Below are 23,771 nucleotides of genomic sequence, written 5' to 3' on the forward strand. Positions count from 1 at the left end.
GTTCATATTTCATGACAGTAAGGGAGACACAACGATTTTTATGAGACCATATGAGCTGCTCCTAAAAGCGAACAAATTGAATCTACGAGTAATAACAGTTTGTTCCCAAAATTAAACAAATTATCCTGAGTCAATAGAGGACTGAACACGGTCGACGCAAAAAAAAAGTGATTTGTTAATTTTTTTTTAGTGTCCATGGAGATTTACATTTTTGTTGATGGTAAAGGTTTCTTGGATGCCAGGCAACTTTAATTTCCAGATAATATTTTGGAACTCTCAATCAAGTAACCCCTTTCTTTTCCTTCTTTTAGCGTTGGTAATCTCAGTTCCTCGAGTCTATCTTCATATTGTCGGTCTTTCAAAGCTCTTGGTTTTTTTTTTTTTTGTATTGGGTAGTGTATGCAGAGGAATGAGACCAATCTAGGATTCTAATAAGAATGGGAATTACCGCTACGCTTCGTTGAAAAAAAAAAGACTACTGACATACATTTTTTATTTTTATTTTATTCAAATAATGTACATTACTAAAATCATTGTTTATTATAGCTAATATCATTCAAAATGTTTTTTAAAGATTTGACAGGAAATTTAAGAATATTGGATTAATATCACAAGTTATTAGAGATGGCGCATGATTCTACATGGTGACGTAAGTAGGGGTGGTCTCCACCCCGCAGTTGTTGTCCTTAGCAGACATGAGAATATAGCCGTCGTTGCCCCAGTAGTTGGACCACGAGTTCTTGATCAACCAATAGTCTTCTCCGTTCTGCGTGCCGTAGCCCACCGCCAGCACGGCGTGGTCTAACTCCTCAAGCTTGTTGTGGCTGGGAAAAAAAAAATATTAAAATCGGTTCCATGACAGTGTAAAACAGTGACAAAAATAAAATGTGAACAAAATGATGAAAAATAACACGCCAATAACACAACACAATAAAACAAACCTAAACCTTTTTATGTTCTGTTTTGTCACTTTCTTTATACAGGGTGTCCGGAAACTCGTAGTACAAGCGGGAAACTGGTGAATCTACATCACATTTGGAGTCGATTTTGTAGTATATATTTTTTTTATTTGAGCTTTCGTTATCGAGTAAATCGAGTTTGAAGTTGATTTTTTTTTTTTTTTTTTTTTTTTAATCAAATTCTTATAAATTATTACTGAAGATCAAAGTACCCAACTAATTAAAACTATTTGAAAGTAAAACAAACGAAGAAACTCGGATTTGAAGCATTATTTTGAAATCACCCTTCATTTAACCCGGTGTAATCATAAAATATTTCTGCTCTGCAGGGTTAAAACATCTGTTATTCAACCCTAAACACCAGAAAAAACTTTAACCCTAAAATAGCCGAAAAATATTTTTTTTTGGTTTTTTTTTTTTTTTGAAAATGCTCAAATCAAAAAACTTTATGTTTTTTGGGTTCCCCATGTGGTGTAGATTCTCCAGTTTCCCGCTTGTACTACGAGTTTCCGGACACCGTGTATACAGTTAGCATAATTATTATATAGTGAAATCTCAGTAATTTATTTCTTACAGGCCTAAATTAATTTCATACAAAATTATCGTTCCTCTATGCAATATTTTACTATGTAGTTATTGTACTATTAAGAAGAAAAATTCCCACATAAAAAAGCGTTGATGTAGCCTAGCATTTAGGAATCGCGGCATTTTTATTTAAACACATTCATTTTATGTGTGAAATATGTATCTTTTTTAGAATATTAAACATATAAGTATGAAAGTACATTTTTTCTATCTTCCCACATACATGGTTTATTTCAATAGGATGAAAAAAAACAAAACCGATTCAAAAACCATAAGACAGAGATTTTACCGTAAATAATATCTCAAGAACCTGACTGTTGTAATTTGAGTTAATGTGAAGCACTTCATAAAATACTTATAACTGTAAATGTGACAAGAGTTTGAGACGCCCCACAACCTAAGTCGAATCCATTGAAAAAAATTAAGATAAATATGTGACATGAAAGGATTATTACCACTTGGGTTCATAGTAGACGCCGTTGGAGTAGAAACTGAAGGTCTTCTGGGAGGCATCGATAGCCACAGAGATGGGCCCGTGCTTGAAGATGGCCAACTAAAACAAACAAAAATTAAATTATACAATCAGTTCATTATTATATCAAATAATAATTCTTTATCCAAATTGGGTTCATTAGGCAAGTATTATATATAATGTGTAAGATTTCCTTTATTAACAAAAGCATAGCAGTTATTTCGACAGATAGATTTATGGGGGGAAAACAGAAATTTAGGAGGGAAATTGATGAAAAAATGGGGTTATAGGCAGGTTTGATTCTACTTCATGTTTGAGTGCTTTCCATTAATGTGCAATAAACAAAATCAAAGCAGTTGTTTGGACCTGAAAAAATGGAGTTATAGAAAGGTTGGAGTAATGTAAATGATGTACCTATATGTGCATAGATGTTCTAAAAGAGAATTACAATCGTAAGATACCTTAGTAAAATTGACAAAGAGGGAGACGGAGGAAGAGGTGGGTAGACGTGGAGCAGGATGGGAAGGATTGAGGACTGCCTGGAGGCAAATGGTGAGAGACCGCAGCCACTGAAGAGCCATTGGGCTGTAGCGTCATGATGAAAGAGAATCGATGAGGACTTAAGTAAATTGATTACAAAAGGTTGTACACATGTTGAAGACACATACTCTGAGAGCGTCCCTGTTGTTAGCTGTAACATTGACGTATCCAGTGATGGGAGCCACCAGGGTTACATTTTCAGCGTGGCAATATCCATCCTAAAACAATAAAACATTCAACAGTATTATTAACAGGAAAAAAAATTCACACGCATCGATTCTATATATGTACTAAGTAATCACTTTTTCGAAAAACACTACTTGATCATTAACTCTTTTGATCTCAGACATTTTTCAACATCCACTCGGGCCACGTGGTGCTATATCTGTCACCAAATGACACATCCTCATAAAATTCGTTCTACCTCCTATTCTATTATGGTCTGACAAATAAAATTTAAGCATATTCAGAAAGAGAGAACACCAAGCCATCTCTTTAAATTCAAGCTTTTTCCAGGATGTGAAAAAAAAATTATAAAACAGAAAACAGCCAAACAGTTCACCCTGTCGCAGTTTGCCAAATTAGTTTAGTCACCTGTCCCAAATATCCACCATATTCATCTTCCAGTGGAACTCCGCCGTGCTTCATGATCCACTGGTAGGACCTGAAGTCCTCGCCGCCATCACAGCCGTTGTTTCCAAAACTGCAAATAAAACAAATAATTAAATTCATTTCTGGGCTGGAAAATCTGAGTTAAACTGAAATAATAAAGCCAAGTACGCACCTTCTTCCACAGGGATAACCAAGTATCAGAAACTCATTATGTACACAGTCCGTACATGTCACTGTTGAAATCATGAGAATCACGTTAAAACTAGAATGCTATCATAACCTCACTCACAAACAACAGTTGCTGTAGCTGTCATTTTTATACCCAGTCATTCTTTGTTGACTCTTTTATTCCTACCATTGATCTAAGCTCATGAAAGATGTCTGCAACTATCTCTAAAGTGTCGACGATGTAGGAACAAGCTCGCCCAGCTGGTCGTGGGAGACTTGCATCGCCGATGAGTTTACAAAATGTCGGTAATGTGTGTCTGTGTAGGAACCTCTGCACATACGCATGGCGGGAGTCATCAAGTTACATAATCATCGATCATTGGATACTTTCATTTCCCTCTAGAAGCGCCTATAACATAGGATTTACATTCAAGTTCATGTTCTTCTAATTTACAATTAGAAGATTTTGTTACAGTTTTACATACTGACTCTACTTAAAAATATCGCCAAAACTAGACTACTAGAGAAAAATACATATACCACTACAAATCGAAGACTTAAAATACAATTTCTTATTAAATACTCTAAAAATACATACATTAGAAGATAGATGTAAAATAAAAGATTTAACGTTCTTATTCAAAATACTTAACTCTAAATTCGACTGTTGTGAACTCCTGCAACTTATAAACATACATACACCCACAGTAACAACACGACAAAATACAATATTCTACAGCAGCACACATAAGCGTAACTACATTGCCCACTCTCCGATACAACGACTTCACACCATGGGAAATCATTACTTGGGTGATGTTGACATATTCAATACCAACATGCCAAGTTTTGTGGATCATTTAAAACATTTATTTCAACAATACTCCTAAACACATCATGTAAACCTACAAATAGCTGTAATTTTCTGTTTTTGTTTCTTGTGTTTGTATGACTTGTTGCATAGCTTTTATCAAATGTAATTTTATTCTTATTTTTTATGTTTCAAAATATCTGTCAAATTAAAATTATACTACCAACCATGTAAAAGCCCTCTGGGCGTTAAATAAATAAATAAAATAAAAATGAATGTATATTTACCCCCAAGAGCAGTCAATCAGAACTTGCTGACTTAGCCTCTTCAAGTGGCCTCCGTTTTTGAGGAAGAATGCGCCCTCCACAGTGCCGATGGTTCCAAAGGACCAGCAGGATCCACACACCGATTGATCTGATGAACAAAAATAATATTGATTAAAAAAAATATATATAAAATCGCTCGGATGTGATTTCAGATTCAGAATAATTTAGTTGCTTTTTGCATTATGTTTTTGTAAATTGTCTTACCAAATGATGATAATGTGTTTATGTAAGTATAAAAACAGTTTATGATCTACCATAAGTAGTTTCCGCAGCAAAGCTAGTTGGTTATATTCAGAGAGATGATTTTTTAATAGTATCCTAACTTACGGAAAGAAACAGTTTTAATGCTAAAATAATGAACAGAAGAGGATGACAAAAAAACAGATCAATTATTATTAATGTTGTTGAAACATTACGAGGGGTGGGTAGAAATCCGGGGGTCAGAGTATCAAAGAGTGACGGACTTATAAATCCCTCTCTTCCACTGTGGAGCATGGAGATGGATCAAAGAGAGTCCAGTTGGAGAGGTCAAAGAGTTTCCCTTAACCGGCCTCTTCTGATCTGACCCGCCACGTGGTTGATGGGCAGATGCATCCGTTGCCAAACCTGGACAATTATAACTCCATGGACCTGGGCACCGTGCTATATCACTAAACGTAGCAAGCTACTTGGGATGACTTATGAATAGCAGAGATGTTGGTTATCTAATAGATGGTTCTCGTGGCAGTGGAACCCATGTCCGTGTCACAAATCGAAGATTGTTTGAATGTCCAGATGGGAGAACTGGCGCCTCTCCTTTCGTCCTGGCTTTAGTCCCATCACCAGTGTTAAATTAACCCACCTTTAACAGGGGTGACGGCCCCTCGTAGCCTCCAGTCCCACTCGTTGGGCACGGCAGCCCTGAGGCTCTGCAGATGGCCGGCGTTGTATGGGAAGGGAGAAGCCCCATTGTCCAGTTGGGTGAACTGGCGCCCCCGGAGGTAGGCCCTCTCCTTGTCAGTCCTGTCGGCCAAGTGGTTCACGGTGAGGGTGTAGCCCTTATTGGCGCGGTTCAGGGAGTTGATGTACCTGGTGAAGAATATAACAACTTGCTTTATAAATTTGACAAAAAAAAATTGATTGGAGTGTTTAACAGACATTAAAATGATTTACCTGATCACTATATATTTCACAGCCAAAACTAATATTGTGATTAATTTTTGTGTTACTATGCTGTTTTGCACTTTCTCCTTCTTTAGCCAACGTTTTGGACAGAGTTACAGCTTCCATCAACAGGGCAGATTATGGAATGCGGTGAAGTCAGTTTTTCTGTATGTAGAAATGAACCGTGTTGCACGCGTTGATCCTCATAGGACCGGTATTTCATTATGAATAATAAGTTTAATTAATGTTGTTTCAGGCTACTACACCAAAACTAATTGCAGAAAACCACGTTAATTTATGGAAATACCAGCCCTAAGAGAATTAATGCTTGCAACACTGTATCACTTCTACATACATAAACACACATCTCATCACAGTAATTACATCTACCCTGTTGATGGACACTCTAACGTTGTCCAAAACGTTGACTAGAGACGGGAGAAGCACAACAAGGCATTGTAACCTAAAAATGAATAACAATATGACTGAAAATACATAATAAATATGAATTGAAATGTGTGTATAGTACCTACCTAAGATTTTGTCTGAAGATCTCCTTCCTCTCGCCATGCTCCTTGGCATGCTTGTAATGCTTCTTATGTTTGCCTGTGAACCTGAAACCGGAAAAATTAAACAACATATTAAGTACATACTCTCCTTGTGCGTACGTGTGTGACATTTTCAAAATTAGAAGTGATGTATATGTTGCGAAGATTATCAAATAAAAATAAAAAATTCATGGAATTATTGTTAAAAACGTGGTAACAGTCAATAAAAAAATAATATATACTTATGTAATTTTATTTTTATTATTTCTTTCTTTTCTTTCTTATGTTTCAAAACTGTCATTAAATTTGTACCACCCACATGTAAAAGCCCTCTGGGCGTTAAATAAATAAATAAATAAATAAATAAATAAATAAATAAATAAAAATAAATAAATATGTCAGAAATACCCTACATTTTTCAACACAGGAACCTCGTGTGTTTTTTCATTTTTTATTAGTAAGAATTTAAACAGAAATTGTACCTTCTTTATTCAATGTGCAACTAAACCACCGTTTAACAGTTGGGAAGTGTTTTTTTTGGCAACGCTGGAAATCTCTAAATAGTTTAAAACAAAGTTACGATCCGAGTGTGTCTGTTTGTGCGCTTAGTTCTTCTAAACTATGCAACGGAGTTTGATAGGGTTTTCACGATCATTTAGAGCAGTGTTTTTCAATCTTTTTGAATACGCGAGCCCTTTACGGGTTGAAAAATTCTGGCGACCCCATTTGGCCATAGATACAGACAAGAAGTAAATTATTTTATCTATTTTGGTACCTATATTCATTATTACGGCCTACACTCCGCAAGGAGACTGCGAGAGCTTTGAAATTAAGTACGAGGTAAGTTGGTAAGGCTCTGTGCGACTTTGACTTGGATGCCCCAAAGTGTTGACGTGTTTTAGATGAAAACAAAAGAAGAGTATCCAGAGCTGGCAAGGAAAGCTCTAAAATTATTAATCCCATTTGCCAGTTCATAATTATGTGAACTGCCATTTTCTTCAATGGTGGACATTAAAACTAAAAAGAGAAACAGACTTAACTTAGAAAATGATTTGATTATTAACATATCGAATATATCACAACGATTTGAAAAATAAACAAACTCATCCTTATCACTGAAATAGTGTTTTTATTGTAGTTAAAACCTCGCCTTTTTCCTTTGGCAGGCGACCGACAGATTGAAAAACACTGATTTAGAGAATTTCTTCCGGAAGGTTTATATATAATACATGGACATTATATTTATTGAAAGTAGAGAAAAGTCGAGCAACACACATACACGTCAGCTAGTGTCTAATATATTTAGATTCTGTAGAAACAATTAACTCAATGTCGAAAAATGCACTGTCCTACAGGTTGGAAAAACTAACCCTACACTTGCCTACAAATGGAACACCTCTAAAAGCAGTGACATTATAACAAGACTTAGGAGTTACCATATCACAGGACTTGAAATGGGAACCACACATCGCTGGAATTGTGAAAAGAGCAAATTCACTAACATATCTAATCAGGAAAACCTCCCTTGACCTAACACCAGACATGATGTTAAAAATATATAAAACATACGTGCGACCTCTCCTGGAATATACTTTCCAAATATGGAGTCCTTACTTCGCAAAGGATATAAATCTGTTAGAGAGAGTACAGAGACAAAATACCAAGAGCTCTGAAAGATCTACGATACGAAGATAGACTCAAGGAACTAAGATTACCAACCTTACAAGAAAGAAGAGAAAGGGATGACTTGATCGAGACTTTCAAAAGTTAGTTGCCCTAGCATCCAAGAAATCTTCACTACTAATAAAAATATAAATCTCCGTGGACCTCAAAAAAAATTACCAAAACGCCTTTTGCATCTAATCCTAGAAAACACTTCCTTGCAAATAGAGTAGTGGATGCTTGGAACAAACTCCCACAACATGTCATCGATGCAACAAATATAAATCAATTCAAAGCTCTATTGGATTCACATTTGGAGAGAAGAAAGGACTTAGTTCAAACTTAAAACAACTCAATTACTGTCAAACTTGTTGTGAAATCAGATATGAGCGCATCAGCAGAATGCTGCCTGCTCTACACATAATAATAATATTTGTCAATGTGAATTAAGACAATAATGGATAATGAAATCCAACTTACCTGTTAAATTCATCCTCGACATGTTCGGTGTTGGTGGGATGAACAAATTCCATCATGGGGTTGAATGTGTACAAATACTTGGCTCCAGGGCCGGGGAAGTTGACACAGGGCATCTCTTCAAATAAAAAATACATGCATATGTAAATAACAATTATATACGAGAATATAAATAAGATGCGAAAATGAATGATAGAAGAAGTTGCAGACGTCCGAGGAAGACATGGCATGACCGAGTGAATTAAATATTTGAGTGGGTTCATGTCAAGAGTCGGAACACCAGAAGAGCATGCATGCGATATATGTGTTAATAAAGCAAGGTGCTTGATGATAAATGTAACGTCTTAGCATTTTTGTATTAAAGCTCTTTACATTAAGGTTTTACTGTAATGTTGGGACGGCGGAATAATAGTCAAGAGACTGGAAATAACATTCAATTACAAAAATAATTTGTCTTGGAAGACAGGTGATAATGAATCGAGGCCGGACAACCATGCGTAGGAACTCTTAATGATAATTATTATTAATATTGGATTATGTACACGGTGTCTGGAAATTCGTAGTACTACAGGGAAACTAGTGAACTGTAGTACATAATGAAAATATTGTGGTAAAACTTTTTTAATTTGAGCTTTCGTTTTCAAGTAAATCAAGTCTGAAGTTGTAATTCTTCCTTTCCGGGAGTATGGACGCTAATGAACGACGGTACACACTTTCGCCAAAGGAGTATGGACGGCTATGGACGACAGGCGTCGCATATTCATATTCTGTAAATATGCATCGTATTGCCATCTATGGGAATATTCCTGTAACTTTACACCAATTTTAAACATTTTACATCATTATCGACAGAGATATCGGCTGTTATTTATTTTGCATACTATCACAAAGCATACATTTAATTAACCCCTCCAACTTTTCGCGAACTTGAAGCTAAGATGTCTTTACCGAAATGTCAATTTCACGAAAACGTTGTGTTATTACCGCCTCACAATCAAAGCTCTATAAATGAAACATTACTGAACGGAGCCGAATAGTAAAAACTGTTTTAGAAAGGTTACAAAATAGGCTTTCAAATTGTTGTATCATAAATAAATATTAACATTTGTAAATATTTAAATTTAGAATGGAAACATGAAAAAATTGTAAAAATGACTCACCTGTAATGTTTTATGTAAAAACGATACTAAAATCACGGATAATGTAAAAAAAAAACACTTATTTCATCGTACAAATGTACAATAAACAATTCTGTCACTTCACTTTTTGACCATTTCATACAAAATATATATTTTTTTAAATAATTAAACTTGCGAGGCGGGTCGGCACGTCAAACGGCTTTCTTGGCGTCGTTTTACGATTTGGCGGGTAAAATTTGCTTCCACTGAGTAGGTCTTTTTACGGGTTTCTATGGATAACTTTGAATAGAGATGTGAAGCTTCATTCAATACGAATATTCTACTTTTTGTTTTAGGGATGTCACTAGAAGAATAACGGAGTTATGACGATTTTTGTGGAAACACACGCGTTGACGTGTAAACACGCTTATTGTACTTGACTGCTATCGTTATTTTATCGTGTATATCTGCTTACGTTGCTGACCGGTTAAAAATTTTTTTTTTTTTATTTATGTAAAAAAAACTCACTCCCCAGAGCACGGCCAGCATTACGTAACTTACTCCCGGAAAGGTTAAAATTCTTAAAAAAAAATTGCTTGCATGGGGGTCAATAAGAATGTTTAATGTCTTTTAAAAGCGTCCAGGGTAAACCCGGTTCCAAAAGAATTTCTTAACCCTTTAGTTGCCGAAAACATGTAAAAATGGTCAGATCATACAAAAAAGTGTATTTTGGATTTTTTGTGTGATATAAATTTACAGTTACCCGTTTGTACGAGTTTCTGGACACAATGTACCGTTTGTGTGAGAAACTCTCCAAAAGGACGCTTTATAATTTAATTTATTTAACCTTTATTTATTGGAAAATTTGTATAGCGCCGCTTTTGTGAGATATCATCTCAGGGGCTCTACTTATAACTACATAATAACTTACAACTAAAATTTATTAGCAGTGATTTACAACTAAGATTTATAACCAGCAACTAAGTACTGAAACTTATAACTACATAGTAAGTTGAATCTAAGACTTGCGTATAGCTAGTCATATAATACCTCCAGTCGTGTTTCTTTCGTGCCATTTTTTTAAATATCAGACTTCAGTCGCATTATTCATTACAGTTGCATAGTTAGTTAGTTGTTGTATTTTATCTGATCCGAGAAAAAGGCTTACTGGTATCCGGAATGAAGACATCCTCGGGAATATCGTCCACACTGTATTCATCGTAGTCCAGATAATAGTGATCGTAGTGGGAGCCCAGCAGCGAGTTAAAGCCACGCATCTCATACCTGACGAAATAAAGTACAACAGACGTTAATTAATATCCCCCGGTAAAGTAACTCAGTACCTCTCTGAACATAATGAGCCTCTTACAAGATGCACCTTCCAAAGTGAAGCATTTTATATAAACCATGAAAAGTTTTCTTGTCGTTTGAATAAACATCTTAAAAATAGAGCATACGTGGTCAAAGCTGATCGTTGCGTACCAAATCGATTGGTACTCGACGAATGGACTAAATTTTTAACGAGAATATAAGAAAGAACAATCGCGTTTATCACAAGGAAAACTAGTAAAGGGAAGGAGGCCTTTAACATGAGAATGTTGTTGTTTCAAATAGAAGTTCGTTGTGGGCACTACAGTTTGTAGATGTACTTCTAGTATTGTTTCACCACATGAACAGTTTTTGTATTACAAATATTTATTGTTTCACAAGATGAACGGTTTTTTGATTACTCTCGATAATATACAATAGCTATTTGATGTATGATGATTGGGGCTGATAAATTATACTGTTTTCTGATAATTATTACAAGGGGATGACAAATATGCAACGATATGCAACAACAAAAGTAACATCAATAAACAAAAGACACTTGCTTTTGGCCTTCTATTTTTTAAATCTTCTTGCGTCTGTTTTCGAAGGTCTACACAAGGGGAGGGCAATTTAGGTAGGAACTGGATTGTTGGAAAACCATAGTATTAAATAAACACTGATTTATAACTTTTTGATCGCTGACGCTAGATTTTCACCAATCAGCTAGTTATATTCAGAGAAACGATTTTTTTATAATATCTTTATTGATAAGCTGGCGAATAAGACGTTAACTATCAAATTGCATGACCGAAATCAAGTACAATGTGGTAGGTAGTTCCAAGTAATTTTAGTTTGAGCGAAGTAGGTTGGAGACTGGTTCTCGTCACAACTGTTTGTTACGAGTTTTTCATGTTGTTTTTACATGCGTATGTGCATTTTGCATAAAAGGTGTTAGTGTTGCAATTTACATCAAATTTTATATTATAAAATTATTGACTAACTAAACGGCTTTGAGCGTGCTAGGGATATTTATAAACTATGTAAAATTGAAGATTAGTTTGTCGTATCGATTCTGCTCAGTTGTCGAGATAGCCTTCGTCTAAATTCTAAATATATATATATATATAAAAATGTACATGTTACATGGAAAATAACACGCGCTATTGTTTCTCTATCTGCACAGACACACTGAGACATAGCAACACGTGGCGGGGTTTGTGTGTTGTCTTCACCTGACAGGGATGGGCAGAGGGTCTGAGATCTCTCCAGAAGGCCTCCTGTACTTAATCCAGATGGTGTACTTGTTGGTCTTATCGCCAAACTTCTCTGTCATGCGCCACTTCTGGGCCTGCTCTCCTCGCATCGTCTCTTCACCTGCAAATACAAAAACCTTTACAACCACTGACATCACAATAAAGAGACTAATCGGAACTTTTTACTAAATAAGACAGCAATATTATGGTTTCATGTGCATTCTAAAAGTATAAATATGCACTAATAAAACTAATCTAATATACAATACTGTTGCCATGGGTAAAATCTCAGTGTCCTCTTTGAGAGTGTCAAAGACGGTGCGGTGTTTTTACATATGACAACAGAATAAAACTTTACTAATGCGAATACCTCAGCACAGGTTCTCCTAGTGCTTTCTAGTTTACAAAACACTACTACTAACCCATTTACATACAGTTACTGATTATTAACATTTTTGAACTTATGTATCCGTACTATAGTATCTGTACTATACTTATCATCTGTGTAAACTGTAAACATCTGTAAACCGTATTTACGAGAATAGAAATACAGGGTGTATCGGCACGTACCCGACAAACTTTAACCAGCTTTTCCTTAGCACATTTGGAGTAAAAAATGTTATGGGCACTTTGCTGTCCGGTAATTTTTTTTTTCAATTAAAAACAAAAAATGATAAAAAAATCCACACTCCGTCACTGTCATTGTTTCTCGTGTTCAACAGCTGTTATTAGCAAGTGTGTCAAAAAGCGTCTTCGCTCTTTCATACACACTAAATAATAATAGTTAAAAATGAGACGAATGGTGCCATGCCATTTCGTTGTGATTGTAAAAGCGCGCCAATGTAGGTACGTACGTATATTATTCAACGAAACTCGAAAAAAATAATGCCAGATGGGTTTTCAAACTGTGACAAAGGATAAAACAGTGGTGACATGTGGTGAAAATATGAATGATAAATTTTTTATTAAAAAAAAATGTTACCGGACAGCAAAGTGCCGATAACATTTTTTACTCCAAATGTGCTAAGGAATAGCTGGTTAAAGTTTGTCGGGTACGTGCCGATACACCCTGTATATAAATACATATGGTAAACAGAAAAATCACTTATATCATATTACATTTAAAAGAACGCCAGCCACTGCATATTATAATAGGTAGTTTCCGCAGAATAGCTCAGAGAAATGATTTTTTTCCAATATTTGGATACGTCGGCACTCGAGAGGTTAATAGTTACATTTTCCTCACCGTAGTATTCGAATCCTGTCAGATCAGGCAGGATGGACTGTACCCCCACATTGGTCTCCTCGCTCCCGTTGACCTGCAGGCAGGTCTGCTGGTTCAGCTGCTTCTCCGTGGTCACAGGGGCTATCTTGAAGGAAGAACCGTACTTGTAGTCCCCTCTGGGTCCCACCTGGTAGGTCTTCACCATACCACCGTAGTAGTCAATCCGAGATACAGAGTTGGGTTCGTCATACCTGGTGATAATCACATTTTATAATTTTTTTTTTTTTACATTAATTCCGACCACACGAGGCCCTCAGGAAAATAATTTTTGCTCATTTTGGGGATGTTGCGTGGAGGGTCTTTTTGTGCAAAGGAAGGTGGAAACACAGAGGCCGGAAAATCCTTGGAGTATCTTCCATTGAAAAACCCGTAGAACAAGGCCAGCAATCCCACTTGTCGCTTGTGCTCTAAAGATAGCAATCCGTTAAGCAATCGTGTTTAGAAAGGATAATCTATCAATTGCAGTCTTTGGAACACAAACGTTAAGTGGAAATGCTGTCCTTGTTCTACCAGTATTTCAATGGAAGATGCTCCGAGGAACTGGACATTTGTCACATGAAAACGGGTCCCTTCTACGACTCGTTCTTGTTTTCAAAGAGATCGGTTGTTGAATGATTTGCCGGCCTTCTACCACATGGATCTCTTCAAGACCCAGATTCCCACCATCATTTTCTCAAAAAGGAACAACGGTTTCTTTCTTATGTTCAGAATGAGTAAATAATGTTATTTTAGTTATACTACTAACGCCATCTGTGTGTACGGTGCTTATTAAATAAACGCCAGTTCATTCTGTCTCCTTGTATAAAAGACCATGTTTTATTTAACCCCTCCGACTTTTCGCGAACTTGATGCTAAGATGTCTTTACTGAAATGTCAATTTCACGAAAACGTTGTGTTATTACCGCCTCACAATCAAAGCTCTATAAATGAAACATTACTGAACGGAGCCGAATAGTAAAAACTGTTTTAGAAAGGTTACAAAATAGGCTTTCAAATTGTTGTATCATAAATAAATATTAACATTTGTAAATATTTAAATTTAGAATGGAAACATGAAAAAATTGTAAAAATGACTCACCTGTAATGTTTTATGTAAAAACGATACTAAAATCACGGATAATGTAAAAAAAAACACTTATTTCATCGTACAAATGTACAATAAACAATTCTGTCGCTTCACTTTTTGACCATTTCATACAAAATATATTTTTAAAAAACTGGGATATGTGGGAGGCGGGTCGGCACGTCAAACGGCTTTCTTGGCGTCGTTTTACGATTTGGCGGGTAAAATTTGCTTCCACTGAGTAGGTCTTTTTACGGGTTTCTATGGATAACTTTGAATAGAGATGTGAAGCTTCATTCAATACGAATATTCTACTTTTTGTTTTAGGGATGTCACTAGAAGAATAACGGAGTTATGACGATTTTTGTGGAAACACACGCGTTGACGTGTAAACACGCTTATTGTACTTGACTGCTATCGTTATTTTATCGTGTATATCTGCTTACGTTGCTGACCGGTTAATAAATAATAGATTAGTGTATGCATATTTAGTCCTTAGATACAGCACCTAAAGACTAAATCTGCATACACTAAATATTGACTCATTTTTTTGTTCCTTTCGCTCACAAAATTTACCTCTCGTGTGGAATTAATGCAAAAAAAAAAATATTATTTTGACTTGCATTTGAATTTGGAAGCATTGAAAAATAAAAGTGAAGATACCACAATGTACGTAGTTTTAAAAAAGCCTTATAAAAAGCAAAAGGTATAACGAACTACGAATGTACAGAAAAGGTCAAGGAATATTATTGAATAATAACGTATGAATATAAAAGAGACAATAAAATATAATTAATAGAGGATAATATTAATGTATATAATAGCAATTCTGAGAAAATTAAAAACCATGTAATAATATTTTAATAATAGAGATAAGAAAACTGACCGACCGAGACATAAAAACAGACGTCTGTTGCTGACTTCTACAGTCTTGGAGGTCAAACTGATGAGTCGCGATTGTATGATACATATGAAGAAAAATACTTATTTTAATGAACACAGGAATTACTGTTAATAATCCTATTAGGTTAAGGGATTTTTTTTATGTGATTTTTGCACAGAATCCCAACTGTCTGGACCTGGACTATCGTGGGACTATCGCAACCGCAATTGGAGCATATTATGAGGACAGACGAAGTACGGAAGGGAAGAGGAAAGTTGAGAAGTATCCATGGCTATTCAGATCTGGTTACGAAACATCTAAAAAATTTACAAACCTAGTAATGAATTCCCGTAATAAACAGGGAATATTGCGGGTATTTTTTCATATATCACGTGAGAATTTCTTCTACAATAAAATTTCATGTTATTTACTAACTTATTAACTAAGCATTACGCCTTTTCTCCGCAGGGGTAGGCAAAGAGGACGAACGGCTTAACAACTAGGTCTTGGCACACACTCCTTGCCTTATTCACATTCATACATACTCTTTTATTATTCTCCTGACATGGTCCGACTCAAGTATCTGATTCATTTGATCTTGCCATATTTTCCTTGGGCTGTCAAAATTTTGATATTTGCAGCCACCCGCTAAGAATATGATGTCAAGATACATACAATAAATGGTGCATCAGTACTGCACAGCACGGTTATTTGAATTATAAACTGTACTGAATTGTGTCATCTGACATCACAAGACACCAATGTATACATTTTATCCAAGTTAACTTCGTCATTTTTGATTCATAAACTTAGCCAGTAGTTATTAACTTTTTAAATATAATACTATTTCATCACAAAAAGAAAACTATAACAAACCATAGTTATTAACTTAATTAATAACATTTCACAACATTTACAAATACAATTAATCATATACCTACAAATACATTAATCTATTACATACATTTATTAAATCAGTTGCGATGCATCATCGTGTTCATACTTATTCTCATCTTGAATTCATTGAGGTGTGACTGAAAAATGTCGAAGTTGGTTTAAAAGCGTAGTCATTCTCCCCAGAGGTACGAGCATTAGTACGTTAGTCCTGCCTCTTGAAAAAATAAAAATCCTATGCTACCTAGCTCTGGTGAAGTTATCGGGGTCATAAAACATAATACGCTCCAGAATATCAGGATTGCTAACGTGTCCTTTGACGGATTAGTTTTCCGATTGAATACTTTCTGATTCCCGCATCGCTTCGTCTCTTACTAATTAAAGCGAGGGATGCTATGAGTTAGTTTTTCACCTCGCCGCTCTGGCTTAAAGATGTGATACCGGGAAGGGATGTCACAGCTGCGATGACTGATAAAAGGTCATGTTTGCTCTCGAAAATTAAGTTACCTTTAGCAGGACTGACTCCAGCGACGCTTCATAAATCGTCGACTTCGTAGATCAGCTAACTCCGAGAGAGAAAATACTCGTTGAAATCCTTTTTGTAAAACAAAGTCATAAAGGAATATATTACGTTTCGTTGGGAGGAATGATACAGGTGTAATCTGTTTCCTCAATGAACCCATAGAGGGGTTGTTTAAGTTTTTTACACCGTTTTACTATTGTTGAAGTGCTTTAAATACGTGTCCTACTTGCAAATTGATTGTACCCAAAATAAAGACCAATTATGTTCCCATTACAAAACCTCATCCAGAATAACTTTCTTAGGAAAAATAAATAAATTCCCGACTTTGGGGAACTTATATTAGTTCGTGGAATATTCTCGGGTGAACATCACTATTCAAGCCAAAATGGTGGTCTTTCACCAGGGCAATATTGAGAGTATCTTTCACTTTAAAAAAATTAGGAAGATAACTTTATAAACACACAAAGCCCTGTTTATTATAAAATGAGTTTTGAAAACACGACAGATTGTTTTATTTATCTGAGGCATACGTTGATTTAACCATTACGCTTTTTATTTGGAGCAAAGGGCATAAGTCAAACATGATAACAAGGTGTCAGCTGACACTGACTTGCCCATTATACTCGTGGGATTTATTCTTTTGTTTTGGATGCTAATATTTTCGAAATATAAATGTGAAATTCGTTACGATTGAAAAATATTTTCACTACACATTAAATAAATTCAAATGTAAATATTATGACTCAATTAAAAAATCATGACCTGGTAATCCAAAACTATCATCAATTTACATTGAAGAACAGGCGCTGCGTTTGATAGATTCCTCTATCATAACAGATTGCTATCTTTAGAGCACACGCGGTAGATGGGAATGCTGTCCTTGTTCTATGTATCGGTATTTCAATGGATGACGCTCGAAGGAACTAGCGTCATTAATCCTTTCGGCACCGGTGCAGTCAACATTCGTTCCTGAATTCAACAGCTAGGTTATGGAATGATTTGCCAGCCTCTGTGATTCTTCGCTCCTACAACATGGATCTCTTCAAAACTCTTGTTCACTCCTTCCTCATCACAAAAAAAAACCTTCCACAAGGATGTATCCCTAAAGATGACATAGGCTTTGCCGAAAAATATTTTACTAACATGTGTGGAGTTATAACATATATAATAAACGTGTCTGGGGATAAAGTGTACAAACTTCGGGAGAAGATTCTACGTGATGGTAGAAGTAAAAAAGAAAAATAACTTTTTTTGAAATTTCATTGTATTTTTCCCATGTAAAAATATTTTTCCATAGAAGAATTTTATTTTCTCCGTGCAAACAATTCATCTTTTGTACCTGAAAACTATCTTAAAACGATGAAATTTCGATAAAATCTTTTTTACTCGTAATACCATGTAGAATTACCTCCCTTAGTTTGTGCATTTTACCCCGAACATAAATATATATTTTTTAAATATAAATTCCGCACAAGAGTCCCAAGTGCTCCCAACACCGGAGCCAGTGACTATGGCCTCCCCAATTGGGATTTGCTGTGATGCTGAAGGAAGTAGGGAGAGTAAGGAGATGGTAAAGAAGAAGTTGTGAAGAATGCGGCAACTCTTAAATGTGATGAAGCGCACTCACCAAGCGTAGAAAGGTTCCTTCAGCTCGGCGTAAGGAATAGTCAATATGCCCTTGACCGTGTAGACTTTGCTCCATACGGGCGGCACTTTGATTGGATCATGTTGGCGAAAATCTACAACAAAACAAATCTTATTTTAATTATAAACAAATGATTTAACATGATTTGAGATAAGGATATTGGAAGAACGAGGAATACGGAAAACTTAACATCATGTCAATTAAACAACTCTATTCTAAAACAATACTCCTTTACATTCATAAAGTTGACTGCCCGGAGTTGCTGAACAAAATAAATTTCCATGCGCCAATTCGATACAGCAGACAAAATACCCTTTTCTACATTGATAGATGTAATACCAATTCCAACCAAAATGAATTTATGCAAAGGACATGTAACTACTATAATAATAAATTAGCAAATATAGACACTCGTGCTGACATATTCACTGCTAGTTACTATCACTACAGAATTTCATTGTATCACATTCTAACTCATATTAACCACTGTTAAAATGATTGTACCTAATATTTTAATATTACTTGCGTGGCAACTTTTCCTTATCCCTCTCCTCCCCTTTCCCGTTCCAACCCAAGTCTATTTAAGTATAGTTATAATCACTTTTATTTATTGCTGTTTATGGTAGGCATATTATAGGTTTATCGTTTACAGGTTAGTTTTATGTTTCTGAATATATATCTGTGAACATTAATAATTGGTCTGTTTTTTTGTTATCCTCTTATGTATATTGTATTAATAAGACTGTTTATGTTCCTCAAATAAATAAACACAAACACACAAGAAATATCAACTAACACACATATTAGAAACACTAGATCTCAGGGACATACTCTCATTCAAAAATCACAAAACTATAACATTTAAAACAGAAATAAAAAGCTGAATACAAAACACAGGGAGATCGGAAATAGAAGAAAAAATAAATACTGATACCAAACACAGACTAAATCAGAAACTACTCAACTGCACCAAAAAAACACATAATATATTTATAATTATTTCAGTATTTTCAATTTATTATTATAATTTAATTTGTATTTGTATAAATGAAATCCTCCGCACGGGAGATCTCAAAATATAATCCAAGATAATAAAAGATTTTTTTATCATTAGTGTTAATTAATAAAAAGTTATCCAAAGAAGGGAAGCTAGCAGTCCACAATGGAGTGCTAATATTGTGATACCAATCCTGATGTATGGTAGCGAGGTAGTGAACTGGCAGAGAAAGGATGAAAGTAGACAGAATGCTGTAGAAAAGAGTTCCCTGAGAAGTATGTGTGCTAAAACCATGTTTGACCGTGATACAAAAGTGGTGATCAGGAAAACATCGCAACAATTGTACACTTTTTAAAATAGGCACAAAAAGTTGGTTTACATCATAAGGGGATTTCCTTCAAATGGAGAGAAGACCAATATTAAAATCTTATATCTTACACAATAATACAATAAGTGTATGACAAACAATAACATTGTTTACTCTATGTAAACTCCAAGGAATAATTGATATGAAAATATTAATTGTGATAAGTGGAAAGCCAACAATAATTCTCAATAGTATATTTTATTTATTTAACCCACTGAATAGTGAGGTGGACAGTTTCACTTCAAAGATTATTGTGTCCATTTTTGTCTTAAAAAAAACAATATTTACAAAAGTTCTGAAGGTCTTTGTTACCAATAAAAGTAAGTGATCATTCAGCCTCAATTTGGCTCAGCAACAACTTGGCTGTGTCCAACACGACCTAGCATAACTTAATGCTAATTGGTGCACCTATGTTAGTTTACCAGTTCTAGAACATTTTTATTTATTTACCAGCTATACCCCGCCACGCGCTGCTGTGACTCAGTCTGTCTGTGCAGATAGAAAAACAATAGCGCATAATGCTTTTATGTCCAACAAATTACACTGTTTTTAAAAAAAACATGTTTTTAGCTGTGACATCTATATAATATAGGCGCACGCGTATTCAAATGCAACGTTGTGTCAAAATTTCAAAGAAATCAGTGAAGAACTTTGAGAGATTTAAGATTTTGAACAAACTAACATTTACATTTTTGTTTATATGTATTGAAGATAGATTAATCTTATTTGTATACTACAATAAGCATAGGTAATACAGCGAGAGTTTTCTGCAATAAAAAAGCTTGGCATTGAATGTATTGTGCAACAGTATACGCTTCCACTGGCTAGGAACCGCCCTTTATCTTGTAAGCATACTTATTATCGCTAGCGGAAGAGGGACAGTGAGACTATATTATGCTTGTAAAAGAATATTGTTAGGAAGCTTGCAGCGTGTCCTATTCATATTCCAAGTGAAATAATCTCAGTTTTCATTATTTTAAGTTCGCTTTGTAATTATTAGATTTATTTATGTCAGTTTTTCTGCCACAATTTGTTTATTATACTTTTCATCTTATTTATTCGTTAGACTATGTATACTGCTAACAAATATAGGATATAGACAATGGTTGATGTTGATTATACTTGCACATATCTATCAATATAGATATGTTTTCTATTAACCTAATAAATTAACTATTTTAATAACAATTAATTAAAACAATATTTTCCATGTTAAAATACATTTTATATAACTGACTTTAACACGCTTTGGTTTCCAACACTGAATTATAAAATAATCATAAATGGTTTTTATTTTTATTAACGTCTAAACGAAACACGCTGTATACAAGTTATGCATCTGTGTGAGTACTATGAAGGTTGATAGATCTATACCTACATTCATTATTCTATACAACTTGCTATTTCATTAACAAATATAAAATTTAAAAAAATAAATAACAAATAATGGAACGACAAAAACATGTTTATATTATTAAAAGATAAGGAAAAATCTAACTAGGTACATCATCTTATGTAGGTATTACAGAAAAATCATTTAAAAGAAGATATTTTTGAATATGTTTGTGCACAACGATACTATTAAAAGTTACGAAAAAGTTTTTCAAACTAGTTTTGTAACGGTCGCCCGCAGTCCCCTCTTATCCCGCAAATTCCAAAAGATACTAGGTGTATTTCGACGTTTTTATCAATTCCGTTTAAATTTAGACTTGTGATTCAATTTGACAATGATCTTTTTATGTTTTTATTCGTTTCATTTTTCAGCTTCCTGACAAAAACGATTGAATTGTTTAGTTTCACAGTACAATGTAATGGATGTTAAATTCATGTTTTGGAAAAAAACAACAAATAGAAATAAAATAAAATTCACTAGAAAATTATTAACTTAAATTTCTTATAGATGTAAAATGTCAATAAAATTCGTCATAGTCATTATTCATTCAAAGTGTTTGCAGTATATTATAATATTCATTAAAAAAATATTGGATGTATAGTAATAATTGTTAATAATATGTGTAGGTACTGTACTGCTAAAAGTGTTAAAAGAGAAATTGGAATGAAGCGGAAATAATAGTTAGGTAATTATTTACCTACGACTACCGTTTGAGAAAATATTCTGTACATGTTAGGTTAGGTTGGATTAGGTAGAATTAAATCACAAACCAGTCTATACAAACCTAGCGTAGCCCACAAACTACTTGAAAACTGGGATATAACTCTAAAGGGGACGCGAGCAGGCGTTATTAAAGGGGCAATTTTTTGTAGTAGTAAAAACGGTAGTCGTAGGTAAATATTTACCAATAGTTAAATTTAAACATTTTAATGTTTTTACAATGAGTCAATAAATCTGTGATTAAATGTTGAAACAAAGAATTAAGTACGCGTAAAAGTAGACATACATAATTGAATTCATTGGGGACTTTGGCACAATACTTCTAAGAGTAAAGAAAATGCTAATGCTATTATTTTTAAAAAATTCTAGTGCGTCGATTATTACCTGACGCTGCAAATCCCGTCAGCAGGAATGTAGTAAATAAAAACAAAAACATCATGCCGGCGTCACTTCACTCCTATGATTTAATTAACTGTGTCCTTATTATCGTATTAAGACAAGACGAAAACGTGCGTCCCGCTTGGACGACGCAAATAGAATAAACGGAAATATGAAGATTTGTACAATTTGTAGTAATAATCGATATGCAGTGGTCGTTGCCAATAATAATTATTTAAGTATCGCGGGTAATCACAAAACACGCAAAACGAAATTTACCAAGAATGACGTTTGAATTGAAAACCAACCGACCATGCATTTTATGGTCATTCAGTGAAATAAATACTAGGCAGGAGAAACACAAGTCAGCTGCGTCGCGAGTTTCAAGTGTGGCGGTGTACGAGAACTATTTTCACCACCCAAAATCGATGTTTATTTTTTTCTATTTGGGACCAGAAAAATTTTATGAGACATTCGATGCATAACATAAATTTAATCAATTATTTTAGGTGTTATCATAAGGTAAAATAACAAAATAAGTGATGGAATGGAGTGATCTAGTTGAAATGAATGTTTTTCATAAGTAAATGTGGTATATATATATATATATATTATTTAATACTATCCGAGGCAAACTCGCATGCAATACATAAAAATATAATATATATATATATATATATATATATATCCCGCTACATTTGTTGCGTCCGACTCCTAAAAACTTCGTCCATTGCAGCGTCCACCGACTTACAGCGTCCGATATACGGACGCTACAATGTTTTGACCTCAAAATTGGCCAGAAGGATGCCTACCCATGTAGAATCGTATGGCGAAAATTTTTGTGGAAGCAAAAAATGTCTCAGAATGTCTGGAAACGAATATTGAACGTTTGACATTTTGCCGACAGGTTCGCTACACGATGTATATATCGAGCAGTGTATGTTTTTATTCATTTCTACGATCTTGCCGCATCCACGAAGTAATATAATTTTCGATACATAACGACGACCATGCTGCGTCTACGCATTACATCGTTAGTATTGCGTCCTCAAGACCGATTACGAGTAGATATTATTTTATATACATAACTACGGTCGTGTTGCTTCCACGCATTACGTCGATAGTACTGCGTCCCCGTAGCCGCTCATGAGAATATACTATTTTTAACTCATAATGACAATCATGATGCTTCCATGCATCACGTCGATAGTATTGCGTCCCAGTGAACGATCACGAGTAGATATTATTTTGAATATACAACGACGGTCATGCTGCATCCACGCATTACTTTGATAGTATTGCGTCCCCCTGGCCGATCACGTTGAAATATTATTATGAATACATAACGACTGTCTTGCTGCGTCTACGCATTACTTCGATAGTACTGCGTCCTCGTGGCCATTCGGAGTACATTGTTAAATATTATTTGAGCGTTTGGTTGAGTGAATCATCAGATTTGACAACATTTGGTTAATTTACAACGATGCCGCTTGATACTCAGAACTAAGAATCGTCTTGCGTGGTTTTTAATGCATAACGACGATTTTGCTGCGTCCACGCATTACTTCGATAGTACTGCGTCCCCATGGCCATTCACGAGTACATTTTTATAAATTATTTGAGCGTTTGGTTGAGTAA

At 34.8% G+C, this 23,771-nt stretch overlaps 1 protein-coding gene across 1 annotated transcript; it reads right to left on the reverse strand.

The window, feature by feature from the left end:
* Positions 1 to 484: 484 nt before the first annotated feature.
* On the reverse strand, positions 485 to 22,422 carry CtsK1 (C1 family peptidase 26-29-p). The gene is made up of 13 exons (XM_089648812.1): positions 22,140 to 22,422; positions 18,261 to 18,372; positions 13,232 to 13,461; positions 11,965 to 12,106; positions 10,590 to 10,705; positions 8,307 to 8,421; positions 6,150 to 6,230; positions 5,315 to 5,541; positions 4,435 to 4,561; positions 3,151 to 3,259; positions 2,685 to 2,774; positions 2,000 to 2,097; positions 485 to 824 (listed from the first exon to the last, which is right to left on the reverse strand). The coding sequence occupies exons 1-13, from the start codon at positions 22,192 to 22,194 to the stop codon at positions 638 to 640; spliced, it is 1,689 nt and encodes a 562-aa protein (XP_089504938.1). The 5' UTR covers positions 22,195 to 22,422; the 3' UTR covers positions 485 to 637.
* Between the last annotated feature and the right edge of the window lie 1,349 nt (positions 22,423 to 23,771).

This window comes from Hesperophylax consimilis, chromosome 28, assembly GCF_061612785.1.
Source record: "Hesperophylax consimilis isolate HC1 chromosome 28, BYU_Hcon_1.0, whole genome shotgun sequence".
In the NCBI taxonomy this organism is placed as follows: Eukaryota; Metazoa; Arthropoda; class Insecta; order Trichoptera; family Limnephilidae; genus Hesperophylax; species Hesperophylax consimilis.

What these genes read in the sequence shown, in the direction of transcription:
- CtsK1 (XM_089648812.1), bottom strand. Translation starts at nt 22,194, where the DNA reads ATGATGTTTTTGTTTTTATTTACTACATTCCTGCTGACGGGATTTGCA. An exon ending in GTCGAGGATGAATTTAACAG is followed by an intron (nt 6,231 to 8,306) that starts GTAAGTTGGATT and finishes TTCCGGTTTCAG; the next exon opens with GTTCACAGGCAAACATAAGA. An exon ending in ATGGTGGATATTTGGGACAG is followed by an intron (nt 2,775 to 3,150) that starts GTGACTAAACTA and finishes TTATTGTTTTAG; the next exon opens with GATGGATATTGCCACGCTGA.